Source organism: Leptosomus discolor, chromosome 1, assembly GCF_034619465.1.
Source record: "Leptosomus discolor isolate bLepDis1 chromosome 1, bLepDis1.hap2, whole genome shotgun sequence".
Classification (NCBI taxonomy): Eukaryota; Metazoa; Chordata; class Aves; order Leptosomiformes; family Leptosomidae; genus Leptosomus; species Leptosomus discolor.
In genome coordinates this window covers 103,198,633-103,216,548 of record NC_141391.1, presented here as the reverse complement: position 1 = coordinate 103,216,548, position 17,916 = coordinate 103,198,633, and the positions used below count along the sequence as shown (strand labels likewise).

At 39.6% G+C, this 17,916-nt stretch overlaps 1 protein-coding gene across 3 annotated transcripts in view; it reads right to left on the bottom strand.

Moving 5' to 3' along the window:
- The window catches only part of PAXBP1 (PAX3 and PAX7 binding protein 1), a 28,321-nt gene extending 10,631 nt beyond the window's left edge, over positions 1–17,690 (bottom strand). The window contains exons 1-11 of one of the 3 annotated variants that reach the window (XM_086477794.1): positions 17,563–17,690; positions 17,231–17,418; positions 15,389–15,517; positions 13,564–13,740; positions 12,000–12,221; positions 11,293–11,396; positions 10,232–10,452; positions 9,100–9,289; positions 4,137–4,260; positions 1,779–1,878; positions 1,215–1,330 (exon numbers count right to left, since the gene is read on the bottom strand). In XM_086477794.1, the coding sequence (XP_086333920.1) occupies positions 1,215–1,330; positions 1,779–1,878; positions 4,137–4,260; positions 9,100–9,289; positions 10,232–10,452; positions 11,293–11,396; positions 12,000–12,221; positions 13,564–13,740; positions 15,389–15,517; positions 17,231–17,418; positions 17,563–17,690 (1,699 nt within the window). Of the gene's footprint in view, positions 1–1,214; positions 1,331–1,778; positions 1,879–4,136; positions 4,261–9,099; positions 9,290–10,231; positions 10,453–11,292; positions 11,397–11,999; positions 12,222–13,563; positions 13,744–15,373; positions 15,518–17,230 lie in introns of all 3 variants that reach the window. The other 2 variants (XM_086477785.1, XM_086477773.1) reach the window with 2 other exon arrangements.
- Positions 17,691–17,916: the final 226 nt, after the last annotated feature.

Here is a 17,916-nt window from a genome sequence, read left to right as displayed (position 1 = left end):
TGGAAACTGTTTGCAATTCTGAAGGATCCAACTGCTAGGCAGTTCATCTAACTGCTTTTTTCATCTCTTCATACTTTAGGTCTCCACAACCATCTACAGCAATGATTCTGGCATTTTTATTACATACTCTGTGGGAGGTGACTTGTTTACTTTAAATCTATCCTATCACTTCATTTCATGTCCCCTAGCTCTCATACTGTGAAAAGTCAACATCATTCTCCTGGCTGAAGAGTCCAAAACTGTTTAATCCTTCCTTACAACACCAGCAATTCTATACATGTCATCCTTGCTGCTCCCCTTCTCCACATTTTTTCCAATCTGATTAAATTCTCTTTAATCAGAGAGAACGACAATCGTATTGAGGTTCAAAATGAGAAGGTACCAGGATCACTACAGTGATGTTCTACTTTCTTTGCTACCGGTTACACAGTAACCACTGGAACTGTTTGCCTTTTAACTGCTGCTGTAAAAGACGACTGCTCCATCAAACTATCCACACTTCCCCAAATTTCAGGTTTCTTGCAGTTCTCCCAGTGCCTTAGAGGCATCAGCTTAACTTACAAACCCATTTATTGCACAATCAAGGTTATGCATAATTGCATAATAATGGTTACTTTGAGCAAATCATCATAAAACTGGAGATGAATTTCAAATCAAGTGAGTACCACAGGGTCTTTCTGCAATGTCTGCATTCGACTTTGTTTTCTGCCATCTGCGAAGTTTGCCAGGCTGTAACAAGAGTCTACAAAACTTTTGTCATTGCATTTCTAGATGGTTATGCAAAACTTCAGAAAATACTTCCTTTCAAGCAAAAAAAAGGCTTCTAAAGCACTGAGGTTTTCAGAATTTCACACGTAAAACAAACAGATATTTGAAGAATGATAAACCATGTTACAAATTATAAGGAAGACATAGTACCCATTGAAGGTACAAAAGCTTACTGCTTGCCAGCAGTAGAATGTTTGAATTAAAAAGAATCTCACTAAGGATCAGGTATTTAGTTAGCTGTAAGCTGCACAACAGATTGGCAAAAAAGACTGTTTTGGTCACATTGATGATCCAGCAAGGAACAGTTACTAAACTTTCTCCAAAATTCGATGAAATATATAGACAGGATCAATTTTTGACCCAAATACTGCATTTGGATCAATTTCTTTTTTCTTCTGCCAAATTTTCTGTATTTAGTTAAATTAAACTTCAGTAGCTTTTCTAACCTCGCTCCATGTTGAAGTTTGTAATATCTGTCGAAGTTTCCTCATCATCACTGGAAAGGCCTTCAAGGTGATCTGCCATCTTCCCAGTTTGCTCTCTTGCTTGTCTACGACGAGCTCTGAAAAGGATCAGGATTACAAACCAGCTATTACTTTCTTTTTCCCCTCCCTATACAATGAACAGACCGACCTATACTTGTCAACTTTTAATGCAAGGAAATCCACGTTGATAAAAACTTTCACTATGTCACCATCTCAAACATTCCACTATGTTGCTGCCTCAAACAATAAAAGAAAGAGAAACCAGCAGAAACCATATAGATACGGAATGGGTTTACTATGCTTTCTTTTAGTGATTTTAAATCAGTATCATGTAACGGTGCCTTGTCTTGTACAATTGCATGACGAGTTAGGATATATAAGAATAGCCCTGCCCAGCATACCAGCTTGTTTTCTTCCCTTTGCAGGAATGAAGCAAATGCTACTTGTGTGAGTATGTCACGCAGGACAACTGTATTCTGCAAGCAGGCAAGGACTCCCAATGGCCAAGAAATCTCAGTACTTTACCTTCTAGCCTCTCTTTCTGCAGTCCGACGCTTTACTTGTTCTTGATAGATCACTCTGTCTCGTCCGAAAGATTCAAGATTTGGTGCCATCAGTGCTTTATCTGTAAAATTACATTGATGAAAATTAAAATGCTTAACTATGAGTATACAAATGTGTTGCAGGCAGTTTCATAAGAGCCTTTTATCTACTTCAAACCAAGTGTGATTTGAAGTAGAAAGTCAAAGTTTGCAAAAAGATGCACCCAGAAGCCTGAATTCGCAAGTGTAAAAGAGGCAATAGCGGAGTTTGGAAAAATCTCCACTTAAATGTCAGATCGTTTTCACCATACTTCACTCTTACCCCTCGCATAACACTACCCAACTATATAAAAGTCAAATTTTAACAGAAAATGCTTAAATTGAATGTTCCAAGACAAAAAGTGCTCCTTGCATAAACCCATTCACCATGTATCTTTTGAAAAGAAAATGAACAAAAAGAAAGGCAGAGAAGAGTGACCGGAGCAGGGATATATGCTATTTCAGAGTTCTAGACATAGTGTTTTCTACATTCATATGCTTTAGATTGCTTAAAGTTTAAAACACATCAAAATCTACAGGAAAATAAATTATCTTCCCTCCTCTTTTTAAGCTGTGATTCATTATATATGTTCCTGAATATAGAAAACAACACAGCTAACTAGTGAAGATGTTTTCAGGTAAATTTTTTTAAGTGGATTGACTGTTAGCCAGTGCTCTAGTGCACCTCCTAAAATATCAACATCAAAATTTAAACAAAAGCCTACCCAGATTTCAGGAGTATATTTACATGTCCTAACTACATCTATTTACAAATCCATCATTAAAAATATTAACGATGACCTATGTCAGTATTCCAATTCTATAGCAGAACTACCAAGAGCCTTAACGTACAGATGAAGCCATCATTTGTTCAATTTTTAAAACATTATTCAAGGCTAAGCTACTTATCTTCACGCAGAAGTAAAGCAAAAGTTGCCAGACAAAGTTAAATTCACTTCTAGCCCTTTAGTGTTCTGACACTGTATGAAGAAAAGCAGATGATCTATGTCTGACACACATATCAAACCGAAGGCTGGCATCAATTCCTAGTTTGTGATAATACAAGGGGCAGAACTGAACTATTTCTAGACACAGCTAAATTCATTCTGAAGACTCCCCGATACTAAGTAAGACCTCTCTCTAAAACCCAGCCTTGACAATGACAAATATTCCCACCCCACCATTAAGTTCCCATCTAGAATAATCCATTCTAAGCTTCTTTTAGGAAATATGTTTCTAGTACATTAGGTTTCTAGTTCTCACAACAGCGTTTTCATGGTAAAACCACAAGGCTGACATGAGATGCCCGGGGCTCCAAATAAAGTCCCAAAGGGAATACGTATGCTAACCACTCCATAACGGGATGACCAACTCTGATGCCCTAATGCTTTATCAAGCTCTATCTAATGTTATTAACAAAATTTGATCTCCGGACACAGCGTGACAGAATAGGAAAAGGCTTTTATTAGAGGATTTTAGGTCAGCAATAGGATAGACGAGAAAGTCAATTTTAAAAATGGGAAGCTTACCAAAACAGAAAGACGACTACTATTAGTACGATATTTTACCTGTCATTTAACATGCTGAATAAAACCTCATCCAAGGAACATATATTTCCATCCAAGTTCACATTTATACTTTACTAGTTTTACATACTGAAGAGTAATCACCACAAGAAAACTCCTCAGTGAGAATCCCCCATCCACACACTCACAGTAATCAGGTATTTTATCTGGCTAATTTTAAGCTGTATTTCATATAGGGTCATTCTGTATCACACTGATTTTTAACAATAGCACCAGATTCTTCCAGCTCTTTAGCTTTACCAGTTAAGTGTCTGAAATGAAATACTTATGCTGCCTACAAAATACAGCATCAGACTGAAGTCAGCTCTAGCCCGGTGCTTCATGGCTTTGTACAGTTAACTGCAGATGTTACAGGAAATTTATAGATTCAAGGAGCTTAAAAAAAAAAAAAAAAAAAAAAGAAGTCCTGACATGACAGGAAAACTGGGAGTCACATGCTACCACTACTACCACTGCCACCACGCATACATTTTCAGTGCTAGGAAAGAGAAAACATAGTTAAGAGCAACAGAAAGGAGAGATGAAGTCAGAGTTAGAGTGGCTTTGAGCTTAAAACAAAACAGATTAGAGAACTTTTAGCTAAACTTGCTCTATCTATCTCAAGAATAAGCATAAACTTTAAGACAGTCATACTTCAAACTTTTACATTTAAATTAAGCCATACTAAGTAAACAAGGTTGTTTAATGAATAATAAAAACCTTCAAGATGGACTGACTTGAATGGCTTGAAAACTCCGAAGATTCATCTTTAATATCATCTTGTCGTCTTTGGACAAGGCGGGAAGCTCGCTGTTTGTACAGCTGGTGCATTGCGGACTCAAGCTCGTTAATCTGAGGCACCTGTAAAAATACAACACACTACGTAATACCAAGTTCTTCAGGTGTTTAGTTCCTGGGGTACCATACTATTCCGAAGCATAATGCTGTCACTGTACTTCTAGCAGGACAAACTGTCTCCTTTCACCCGTTCGTATCATTCGGACCAGTAAATATTTCAACGTGAAGAAAACGCATGCATTTAACCACGCTGACAGCTTTCAACCGTAGCAATAGCATTCTGAAAGTAACTTCTGTGGATGGAATGCACCTACACAGTAAGACAACCATTTTGGAGAGTGAAATGTTATTTCAGGCACTCTTGTGGTCTCTTCCAAGTGCATTACATACTGTGTTACAGTGCTTACAATTCTCAGACCTCATCGTTTCCTCTCTATCTTCAAACAAGAATGCAGTAGTATTCTACACGTTAATGAGAAAATAACCTGACTGTATACAGTGAACAAACAAAGCATAAATCTAACCTCCTGCAGCCAACAGGAGGTTAGATTTCGCTAAACTTAAGTTTTGCTCTAACTCTGACTAGCATATGCTGAAATATTATTACTGAAATGCAATAAACCACTGCTTAAGCATGTTAGGCCAACAGGTAATTCAAACCAGTAAAATACTCTAGCCTATCATTAAAATTATACAGTTTGTGTGAGTTATGCATTAAGCATAACCTTTGAACGATACAGATTTAAGTTGGATCAGACCTGCCACCCCCCTTTTTTTTTTTCTTTTTTTTTTTTTTTTAAGTGGACTAAATTTCAGTAGCAACTATAACAAAAATAGACGATGTTACAAAACCAGGAATTTTCTGATATTAAATAGCAGATTCACTGCTCACTTTCGCAAAAATTCATTTTCCGGGACAAGTTAAAGTTAGATTATTATAGACATTCTAATGCAAACCAGAATTTTCACAATCTCTTAATTTGGAAAGGCAAGTCCTTTTGGTACGAACACTTAAGCCATATCCTCCTTACCTCCAAGATACATGCTTAGTCCAGAGTCTTCCAGCCTTTTAGCTCAAATATTTCATTGTTGCCTACCATCCATGATTAAGTTTTTTTCAAAACAAAAGATAAAAACAGAAATTGTTTCCTGATTTAGAATGTGACTCAGCAGCTATTCAAGAACCTCCTCCAGTAAAATAGAAGATTATGAGACTATAGCTACAGGGCCATTTCAGCTATCTGAGAATGACACACGTATCAGAGGAGATATTAACAGGAAAAAAAATATTAGCTCTTTGTGGTATAAACTGGGCTACAGGGATTAAAATGAAAGCAATTCTGCACCAACTCAAAATACGCACAACTTTCTTCTGGAGAAAACAGATTAGAAAGAAATAGAAGGAGGAAATATCCCAGTGCTCAAAGTGTATATTCAAAATTTAAGACAATTTTGAAACCAGGAATATTAATTAAAAACCCCCAAACCACTAGTTTTACTGCAGTTTACCATAGAAAATACAGCTTCTTCTCTTGAGAAATGGAATTCTAAAATCGAAACGTTAAAGGAAAATTTTTCAAAGCATCCCTAAAAGTTTTTTCTATAATTGCCTCAGGATTAAAAAAACCAACCACCCAAACAGCTATATATTCAGAATCCACTAAAAATAATTCCCATTTAAAACACAAGAGGAGCTGTTATTCTTCTGTAATCAATACTGTGGTGGATGAATGACTGACAATTCCACTGACTACTATAAAGTTACAGCCCTCCTACATTGTCTTTTGTCTAGTCAATACCTTAAATTCAGCGTTTTGAGGGTTTTTCCCCTTCGCTTTCACTTACACTGTAAACAGTGTAAGAGGAAAAGTGGAAAGATCTCTGAACATTTAGATGACAACGATAATTTTAACCTACGGTCCCCCTCTCTGACACACACAATGCGTTTTGATAATTTGCGTTTGCAGGTAAAATAGCAGTTCATCTAAGTGTGATGCCAAAGATAAGCTCAGAACAATTTAATCTTCCTGTATCCCTTGCATATTCCTATACTGAAAACGTAAAGACACCGTTACCACTTTCTAGCCTTCTCAGAAAGCACAATTTTGACAGTAATTACTTGTGAAGGAAGTCAAGCAAGCATCTTATGCTCCATTGGTTTTATCATTTACGGGGGAAAAAAAAAAAATCATCACAGAGGATTTGACATTTCTATTGCTTGTTTCTAAAATTTGCATAATAGCTGCTTCATTACACCCTTCACTGCACCTTACCAGTGAGCAAAGTGTTCTAACATTCAGAATCTCTTCAAAACAGCATACAAACAAAATGGTTTTGCTTGGAAGGATTGAGCGTGACAAACAGGTGCAGAAATAAGATGGTAGGGGAAAGAAAATCTAATTTATGATGATGTTTTTTGTTCTCCAGAACTAAGTCAACAGACATACAAGCAAACTCTAGGGAAACGGACTCTTTTGGAGGGGACAAGTATACTGTGAACCCATTAGTGCTTCTTCAGCAAACCACTTTCTCACTCAGATCAGTACCAATGTCAGTTCGACTAATAACCATGACTAGTCCTAATAAAATGAAGAGAAAGCATCAAAGCAGCATATTCGAAAAGACAGGGAGGGACCTAGCTTTATACATACTTAGGATATGTGTTCATATATGTATGTGTATACATAAACACACACAATATTGTTCTTACACATACGGATACACAGTTTATACGCTTATGTATGTTATAATCTTAACAACTACATACATTATATACTATAAACACGCACACTTTAAATATGAAGTAGCCAGGGCCACAGGTTCTACAGAAAAGCTGAAGGTAATTTATCTCTAAAGAGAAGAGTTTACTGCCCTGCTGCATTTCATTATTTCATTTAAATAAAAACTGATACTGATTCTATTACTTTATTTTGTCCCGTCCCCCACCTCCTTTTTAGAAAACTTTGCAGTGTCCTGTAGGCTACCGTATTTGAATTTGATAGTACTTTTGTCATGCTAAAAGCACTGAATTCCAAAACAGATTATCTGACCAAAGAACTAAGGAATATATAGGACATCACAATAAATTAAATCCTCCTGTTAAACTGACTGCGTCAACTCCTCATCTTGCAACTCACTATACATACAGATACCGCAGCAGCATCCAACTGAAAATTGCAGAACTCTGTGAATGCTCCTAAGAAGCACGGGATGATAAAAATCACATCTGAAAAGTTCAATGGACTGGCATGGTGGGTGGGGTATGGGGAGGGTGGGAAGGGGGAAGAAGGTGTCCAGGTATAGAATGCTTAAAAGGCCAACTACCAGGAAAGCAAAGGTGTACTGTAAGAATGCAACTTTAACAAGTCTGTCTGTTAAATTATCAGCAACTAATTTGCTGCATAATGGCTGAAATTGATTTATTTACTAGTACAGCTAGATAAGTCAATAACCTTCCTACGAATTGAACGGAATTACTTATACTATTGTTTAACAGTAAGTTTTCCTGGTTTATACAAAATCTGGGAGACTAAAAGGCTTGGTTTATACTCAGAATGGTGCACTGAACAAAAATCTGTTTAAAGAAAGTATTTGAACAAGACAGCATGGGCTATCAAACAGAACGTCTGGACATGGCTTATAGCTATCAACAAAAGAAATTTAACAAGAGGTCTTTTGAAAGTAAATGCTGAATACAGATGCAAGTACTTAACTTTTCTTCTGAAACACAAATTTATCTCAGAGAAAGAATATAAGAAGTTATCCTTAGTAGGAATTTAGGCATCTGGGCAACCAGCACTGACAGAGCTGCAAAGGAAAGCACCTTCACTACCCCTCAACAGCTAATGCCAATAACACCCCCAGGAATACCGCTTCTTCAGTGAACAGTATCTATTGTAACTAATCAGTCAGCTGGGTGAACGAACTGCTCCACACTTCCTGGGTTTGTTCACAACGTACCGTTCTTCAGCTTACAGGATTGACGATGGGACTCTCCCGATACCACTAACGGCGGACAAATAACGTCTAACCGATTCGCAACCAGAATGCTTTTACATGCCTCTCCCACACGTAACACGCTAGGTAAGCAGTAGCTTCAATCACTCAAGCATTTCTGACAGCTAATGTATTAAGAGGATACTATACTATGGTGTTCAAGTCAGAAGACAATGAAGAGATAGCCTGTGTACTGATAACTGAATTTTACAGCTCCTGTGTGATATACATACATACATATACATATATATATATATATATTCAGGAGCTCCTGTTATATTTACAATAAAGTAATCGAAGCATAATGAATAACATAAGAAAGAAAGACTGTGTTCAAGTTAGACATATACAAAAGTATCACACTACATGAAAGAAGTGTATTTTTAAGTCTGGGTGTCTTCAGACAGCTACACTAGTTTTAAAACTTCTCTCCTTCAGACACTAGAGCAATACCAAGTATGTGAAACTGCCTGGCAGGAGGAACTTTACAAAACACACAAAATACAAGTCTTTGTTACTGTGTTCATAAAGCATTCCAGAAACTAGCCATGTTGTAATTCAGCCCTTATTTCTGTAAACCTGATATCCAGCACAAGTAAAAAGCAGCATCTCAGTAAAGTTGAAATGCCAGAATAGCTACCAAAACTCTAAAGACACATAACCTAGACGTGTTTTTAGGCAACGTAAGGTCAGTGATCTCTTACACAGTGAAAGAGAGGTTTCTGATAACCAACTTATCATGATGAAAAATTATCTTTTCAACCCTCAAATAACCAAACCTTTAGAAGAGTATGTTCTCTGGGGACTTTTTTCAAAAACAGAGGGAGGTGTGGTGTTTGGCATGTACTAAGTCCCCCTTTTTTTTTTTTTTTTTTTAAAGAAAGATGAATGTTTTTGCGTCCTTACCTTTTCACTGAAACACTCAAGCAAGTCTTGGACATACCCTCGCATTTCTTGCAAAAACTTATACTGTTCACCAATACCCCCAGAAGACCCTTCTAATCTTTCAATTGCCTTGGTAGAGTCCTCTCGGCTTTGCTGATGTTTCTCATATTGCTGCCGATTAGCTTTGTGCAATTCTTTCATAGAGTCCAACCTGAAGGGCAACGGATAAATAGCAAATTTACATCCAAAAGTCTGTATATTTCAGACCGTTGAGATATTAAACAGACAGTGCAAGTACAAGTCTATATATGGGAAATACTGCAAAGACATATTCTCTAACTTTCATTTCTCCCTTTCTCCCCTCTCTACACGAACAGCAAGGCTAACGGTTTAAATTCATTTGCTAGACTATGCTGTGCATACTCACACAAATTTTTGCAGGAGTTGATAGCACTTAGAATAGTGCAAGGCTGGCTCTAAAGTAAAACTGGGAGGAAAGGTTTTACGAGGGCGGGAGGAGCAGGGAAGAACTATAGCTTATAACAAATCAGTCTTATTCCTCTAACCTGATTTACTGTCAAAGGCTGTAACACTACAAGGGGAATACAGACCAATTTTGAAGACATGTAAAGTGCAAGTTGTTCGTTACAAATGATTTCTCACTGCCATTGGGTTGTTCATTCAGTATGACCTTTTGCGAACCTGACAAGCAGATTACAGTGTTTAAACTAAAAAAAACCCTGCATACACTAAAATTTAAATTCTTTATCTACTGAAGGGGAAAAATCTGATTCACAGTTCAAAAGAATGCACCTTGACAAGCTAAACACCTCACTGGCCTTTCAATTCTTGACTATAAGACTGTGCAGTGTCCAGAAGATGCAACTCAGACCTGTCTTCAACAAGATCAATGGCCTCATATTTAAAGCTTCACTTCCATAGAAGCAATCCAAGGAGATTTTCGAACAAAGTGTCAATGTCATCTTCACTCTGAGCTTTTTTTGTTTGCCCCCCTTTTTTTTTTTCAGTGGATGTGCCAGTCAGTACTTTTCCAGCGATGAAACTCTGTGTTTGCTCACCGAGACTAAAAGATGCCTGAGGAACAGAAAGCTAGGGGACAGGTCTTTAAGTCTAAAAAGATGGTCTGTCCTACCTGTCTTTAAGCTGTTTCTTTACCAAATCAATAGTAACAGGAGTCATCTCATTACTGGGAGTTTTGAAAGGAACTGTATTATCTGTTTTTTGAGACTTGGTTTCCGATGATCCATACGCAGCGTAAGTGTATGGAATGCCATATGATGAACCATAAGACAGTGTCTGGTACGTGTTCTGGTAGTACAGATTATTCACTTCAGCAGGCTGACTTGGCTGAACCTAATGGAAGAGGAAATTGTACTATATTAGAACTTAAAGAAATGAGAAACTTATTTTCTTTCACATCTCAAATGTTATAAAGTGAAAAATGTAGGCAGGTACATTTACAAGATATAATTATCGAGTGGATTTAAGTGTAGAACGTCCGACACCTAAGGTGGAAGAAACAAATTCCCTCAGAAGCACTTTAAATGGACAAACTCCTAGTATTGTTATCATTCTAAATATTTACACTTATAACAAGTTATTAAATGACAATTTTAACCAGCCTGTAACTCCTACAGTAACCAAGTGTTTGGGACTATACTAAATTTTGCTAAGACTAACAGAATGACATAGGTTCCTAGAGTCAGCATGTTTGGTTGTGATTTTGCTGCAATTTTTTTTTTTTTTTTTTTAAAAAAACCACCTATCCTCTCCGACCGAGTGGCAACTTCACTACGAGTACACAAACAATACATGGTACAACTGGCTACAAATTCCAACTTTATGCTGTAACACAAGATACAGAAATACCGAAGAAACATACACTCTGCAAACTCAATGATAAACAAGAACAGAGGTCTCTGCAAAGTGGCATTACTCTAGCTCTGTTTTAAGCTGCAAATAAATGCTTGTTAACTGCACCACAAACAATCATTATCTACTCAGAACAGAAAGACTCATGAAATGGATACCACTGGATACTTAAAATCCGACCTCTCATTCTCTTCAAATAATATCAGAAGTTACACACTGAACTTCTCAGAGGAAACAGCCTTCTGTAAACTACTCAAGTTTGTAATGGATATAGCCAATATAGGCAGAAACAAACCAAAAAGTTCACAACTAAATACGTGCCTGAGGTATGTTGATTCCTTTCCGTATCTGTTCTTGCTCCCATCTACTGAGTTCTTCATCCTGCTCTCCTGCCACCAGCGCTTCATCATCGCTTCCCTCAATACCTTAATACGAGCAAAAAAGAGAAGATAATGTATTCACAGTAAGGGCCATGAGTTCAAATACCTGAGAGACAATGCTTTGGTGGGAACATCTCAGCACATCCTCCTTTCCTCCTCAAGAGCAATTAAGGACATTAGCCTGTGAATTATTATCACAGAGGTTCCATTTAAAAAATCCAATGGGTAAATTTGCAAATAACTGCTGGTAAAATACTCTAATGTTAAAATCCTATATATCTTATTAATTCTCCTTTTCCAAAACATTATTTTACCTGCTTGTCAGCAAGAATGCTATACCAAAGAACTAACGTTTTTCTTTTTACAACTATATACTTCCTAAAACAAAGTACAGGAACAACAGTAATTGATCCTTTGCATAAGTTTCTACCAGATTCAGCAGAGTTGTGGTGTTCTAAGCAGAGGAACGTAGTTTGTGCTCAAAATTTTATATGCAGATTCTATTATGCAGTACTTTTCCCTAGAAATGGAAAACAACTCCAGATTCATGCCTATTTGAAAAATGCGTTGTTGGAAGATGTTGAATGGGAGCAGTTGCATTGAAAACAGTGTGAATGTTTATCAGCTGTCCTTCTAAAAAGATTTTACCTATTTCCTCAGCAATCTTTTGCCTTTGGGATTTTTCTTTCACTGTAAAAACTATCCTCCTCTTCTCGTCATCATCTTCATCATCACTGGCATCGTTTTCATCTTCTCGAACAAGGCGGCCTTTACCTGGTTCACTGTCAACGGGGGTAAAGTCTCCAAGTTCACGAGCCATTTGACGCTTTTTCCTAGCGGCATGAATAAAAGCAGCATCTGGAATTTCTCCTAGAGACAGATGTTTGCACTGTTAAACAACCACTGCAACAAAACAGGTATTATGACTTCTTATTATTCATCTCTGCCACCTACCAAATCATCTTTGCAACCAGAAAAAAACGTGAGAGGAAAAAAAAAAAATCCATACTCACAGAAACATCTGCAAGCAACTTACAAGCTGCACATGCAAACTTTCTGACCAGAAACCCTTAAAGCTGGGATAGTCCCCAAAAGTCTGGCTCTGCTTCCAGCAGCTCACGTGCTACAAAAGCAGGAGCCTGATGTTCCTATGGGAAATATTCCTAAAGAAGAGGAAGCCCTTTACAGGAGCTGACTATTACAAAGGGAGGAAGAAAACACAGGTTCTCGACTGTGTCATTTCCCATCCTGATATTGCTCCCAACTCCTCTTTTTTTGGGGGAACAAAAAACATCGGCCATTTCAACAGATGATGTCAGCTCAGAGATTAAGAGGACACCAAACCAGACAAAGCTAGTATGAGAGACTCTACAGTCGAGGGGAAACAAGAAAAGCAGACTAATTAAAAAATCTAAAATCCCTAGCACAAAATTAATTCAACTTACATACATCATGTAAACAGTGGTCCCCCAAAATAAAATTTTTGAAACATGAGTAATTTTTACCACTACTTTGATTAAACACGCACAAAAGGTTAAATTTCAGAATCTCTTTATACTTGACATGAGATGCGCTATTCAAGCCAGCAATATCTTTAGAGCTGCAGTAACGTACATCTCGCACCACTCTGCAATTACCGCTAAAAAGAAAAATTATTTGGGGGTCAACAAAGAAATTCTTTTTCCCTTGAAATATGTCTAAGTCTGCAGAGCCAGGACATCCATCTTCTATTTGGGGAGCAGGCTACCATAAGTTCCCTAGCAATTAGTAAACTAGTTTCAAAAATGCTTTCTCAGACTGATTTGTTCGGCCTCAGGGCCTGACTAGAACCTCAGTAGACAAAACGAGATAGGAGAAATTTGAGATAGCTTGCAGACCTGTAACTGAGACATTTGAACTAAAGACAGAATTTTAATTGAAAGCAGTTAAAATTCATGTTGTCACCTATTCCAAATCTACATTTTCTAACAGTTTGTCATCACTTTGAGAGACAAATTCCTGCTTTTAACATCAAGATGAAGCACTCTGTAGTAAAACTTTTTCTCTCACAAGGTTTGTAAAATTGAACAGCTTCGGAAAATAGCAGTTTCCTGAATTCTCAGATGCTGGATCTGTTGCTGGAAAATATATCCTAACCTCTCAAATACATTAGTCTGCTGTAAACGCTGGCTAAAACATTTTTTAACATGTCAGATGTATTACAATAACCAACCTGGGCGGAGAACATTCAGTGATGACAGAGCACTTGAAAAAGCCCCACCAGCTTTTGGTTTTTCTTCTTCCTTCTCACTTTCAACTTCCATTTCTTCTTCACCATGTTCACTATTTGCAGTCCCATCTTCTTGACCTATATCCTTAATCTGTCCTGACTTTTCTAGTGGTGGTTCGACTGGTAAGACAACAAAGTCCATGTTTTACTCTTTTATAAAGATGACTCGGAAATACTTTTTTAAGGTCTAACAACTGAAAGTAAAAATCAAATTAAAATGTCAAATGATAATCTTAGTGTTCGAGATCTAGTAAAACATGTCTTAATTGTGATTAAGTCACTGACAACCTCTCAAAATAAAATTTGACAAAGCAGACACCCTAACAACCACTAAGCAGTTTGCATATTGCCAAGTATTAAAAAATTGAGGGAACTCAATAATTAAGATCATATGTGCAACCTTCACACAGCCTCTTATGTATGTAATTAGAAAACACTGCCTGTGTTACATCAAATCTTTCAACAAAATCAGACTCATTTCAAAAGAACCCTTTCTTTTTCCTCTTGGGCTGACCTCTACCTTATGTTAGGTGGGTAATATCTAGATACAGGCAGAAGTAAACATTATGTTAAAAAATGCACGTTAAATCCAGCTATCCAATCCAAGCCACACATATCTGAGTTTTTAGACTTTCGCATTTGTTTAGAGAATCCAGACTACTGACTCCGCAGCAGCCACAAGGTCTTTGCACTATAACCAGACCAACTACAGAGACTGCAAATCAGACAAACAGAAAATCGGCACGCACTAGCCACATGCAAAATGCAATTTTTTAAGGACGTTTGTGACAGAAGATTAAGATCCACATTTCCACAGATCAACTGAACTTTAGTCACAGAAACGATCATTTCTGGTTTTGCTCTTGCCCCATACCACTGCATAGGCAACTTAAAAGATTCTAGTAGGAAAGAATTTGTAAGTTTTTAAAATGCAGACAAAACCTTTTAAAAATTTTTAAGATTTAAAAAAACCTAATTTAATTAATTTAAAAAGGGATAATATTCTGCACAGGAGTATGTTCAACTCTCATATGCTTCAGCTATACTATTGCAACCTTTAGATCATAAGCCTCTCAGCTTGTGCTCATAGCGTTATGAGTTACTCATCTACACAAAAACTAAGTGGAAAAAGAATCATTATGCTTTACCAACAAGGTTCCCAAAACCCAAGAGAAGTAGTACAATGAAACTGAAATCCCAGGTTCTATTCCAAGCTATGGAGGACTGTACACTGTTAAAAGATCCTTCTGCTTCAACACTTTCATTCTGTCATCTTCATCACCAAGTCTACTCTAAGGTCCAAATCCTGAAACAGGCAGCTGTTGAATAATTTACTTAATAACAAAAAACACCACTTTGCTCACCCCAAAAATCTTCCTTTTCAAGAAGAGGAGTTACAAGGACACAATCCTGTCAGATAAGCACCAGGCACAGTTCTAAACTAACTCAGTTCCTTCCTAATTCAGTAGGAAGAAACTCATTTGACAAACAGAGCTACAAAAACTACTGAGGTCTACTGACAACTGTATACATAGCTGAGAAGTCTCAGCCTTCTACATTCATTTCCACATGAGAATCAAAGAACTCTCTACCAGCTTCAGAACAGCATTTGTAAGGTTCACATGAACACATTTAATGCATGCTTTACTTCAGTTCTACATGCTAAATCCTCTAAGCAGACTAACAATTCACCTTGAAAACAAGTAATTTGTATTTACAACACTCAATCTTTTCCATTACAAAAGCTACTGTTAAGTTTTGCAGTTACCATCTGTTGGAGAATTGACCTCTGTTCTAACTTTTGATTTTTCAAGATCTTCTTTGTATTCTTTCTTCAATTGTTTTACAATCTTTTTGCTGTAACTTGATTTCTTCACTTTAAAAACTTCTTCAGTTTCTTTAAAAGAGAAGTTGAAAAACATTACATTAGACCTGCCAAGAAGTATACTCACCTATTAAATCTCTTAATTTTGTACTTAGAACTTAATGAATGCCACTAACAACATTATTTAATGTGACTTTACATTTGCACTGTTGCAACAAAACCAGTCCTTTCATGTGGACTTACGTCTAGCCTGTCTTTTTGTGGTCATTTTCAAGTGTATTCATCCTGCTCACAACACAGTCATAGAAAAGCAAGGCAGAAGTTACACAGAAGTGTACACATATGGCCCGCTTTTATCTGACTGTAGTAATCTTTTTTGAAAAAAACAAAAAACAGCTGATCCTTCACTGTGACCACAAATTTGGAAGAAAACAGCATGAAGCCCCAACATTTTGGGTCAACAGTCTTTTCACAGCCGCACATACACACAACTAATGAGTAAGGGAATGTCTGGTTTTGGTTGTATTACCAGTTCAAATGCCTGCAGCGCTACAACAAAAGGTATGCAGTAAGTTAAAGAACTAAATAGTGCAGGAAAAAAAAAAATAATCAAAGTTTGATATAGAAAATCCACAAGTGTTTGGGTGGGAGTTTTTTAAGTCTATACTATAATTCCATGTTTCCAGTATTTCTGTCAAGATTTCAAATCACTAGTCTTAGAATCCAAGTTACAGTGATTACAAGAGAATTCCTTCTAAGAAAAGTCAAAATGTATACTAACTCTCCTGCTGACAAAAGGTATCACAAAAACAAGCTCCTGAACTTCTGGGATGCAACGAACTCTGGAGTTTGAGGACTGTTCTTTGATTTTTTAAAATATTTTTTAATATGTAATAACTATTATCCATAATCAGATTATTGGAGTGTGAATGGACCAAGTAATCCAGTAAAATTATTAGCTAAAGCACTGTACAAACACAACTATGCTATTTTTCCAAAAGCTGAGGTCCACAAACCGCTCAAACACTTTCCACTATTTGTGAAGGTTAATCTAATAAACCTTGCGGATGGCTAGATGAACTAACTCTGCAACAAAACACCAGTGGCTTCACATGGAGTTTGCTAGGACAACAGGCAGTCCAACGTGACCTCCGAACACCATCGACATCAGATGAAAACAAACTCGCTACAAAGCCGCCGGAAAGATGCCCCTCAACCAGCACTGCTGGTTCGGGGCGGGGGGGGGCGGGCTACACAGGCACTGGGCCTAGTACTTGCCACCGCACAAAACCGGGCCAGGCTAAAGCCTGCGCCCTGACCAGCAAGCTACCCAGCTGCAGCGAGCGCAACACGGGTGCAACAGTCAGGCAATACAGAAGCAGAGGCAATTTACCCCACTAAACCGGAATTAAACCCGCGGGACATCACCCCGCTGTGGGGAACACGCTGGCCCCCAAGAACCGGGTCGGGCCCGGGGCCGAAGGCGGCTGCCGATGGGGCGCTCCCTGCCCGTGCATCCCTCACCCCCGCCCCCCGCATCGCGCCCCCAGGGCTCTCCCCCTCTTACGCGACCCCTCGTCACCCCCATATCACACGGGGCAACGCGACTGCCTTAAAAAATAAATAGAACAAAGGTTCCGGCCCTCTTAGGGAACGGGGGGTGCGCAGACGGCTGGCAGAGGCCCGGTGGAGGCTGAGCAGCTCCGGGTCCCTTCCACCCCGGCAGGCAGCGAGCCAAAGGCCATGCGACCCCGGTGCCCGCCGGCGGTCAGCCCCCCGCCTCACCCTCCTCCTCGTCCTGGAAGCTGAGCAGGCTGGCCCGCGGCACCTCTTTGTTCTCCCGCGGCCGCTTCTTCTCCTTGGGGCGCCCGGCCCCCGGCAGCCCGTTGCCCTGTTGCTGCTGCGGCGGCGGCGGGGGGGGCGGCAGGAGGGCGGACGCCGGCAGAGCCCCCAGGCCTGCCCTGTCGCCTCCCACCAAGCCCAGACCCAAGCCGAGAGCCGCGCCGTAGCTCGCGGCGCAGGCGAAGGCCGCGGGGCTACCGGGCAAGGCGAGGGGCACGCAGCCGGCGGGCAGCGGCAGGAGCCCGGGGCCCGCCGCCAGCGCCATGGAGGCCTCGCCGGGCCCTTCCCCCCCGGCTCCGGCCGCCGGCGCCGGCTCCTGAGGCGGCTCCTCGTCGCGCTCCTCGTCCTCCTCCTCCGAGTCGTTCCGTTTCCGCACGTTCACCCTCCGCGCCTTGCGGAACATCCCGCCGGGCACCGACCCGCCGCGCCGCTCCGACACCGCCCGCTCCCGCCACACCGCGCCGCGCCGCGGCCCAGGCCGGGCTCCCCCAGCATGATAGCCGCCGCGCCGGCGGCCACAGCGCCCCCTACCGCCCGCCGCCCGCTGCCGCCCGCCCGCCAACGGCGAACGGCCGCCAGACCATAGAGAGGCGGTGAGGATGGAGGATAGAGCGTACACGGCGGGGAAC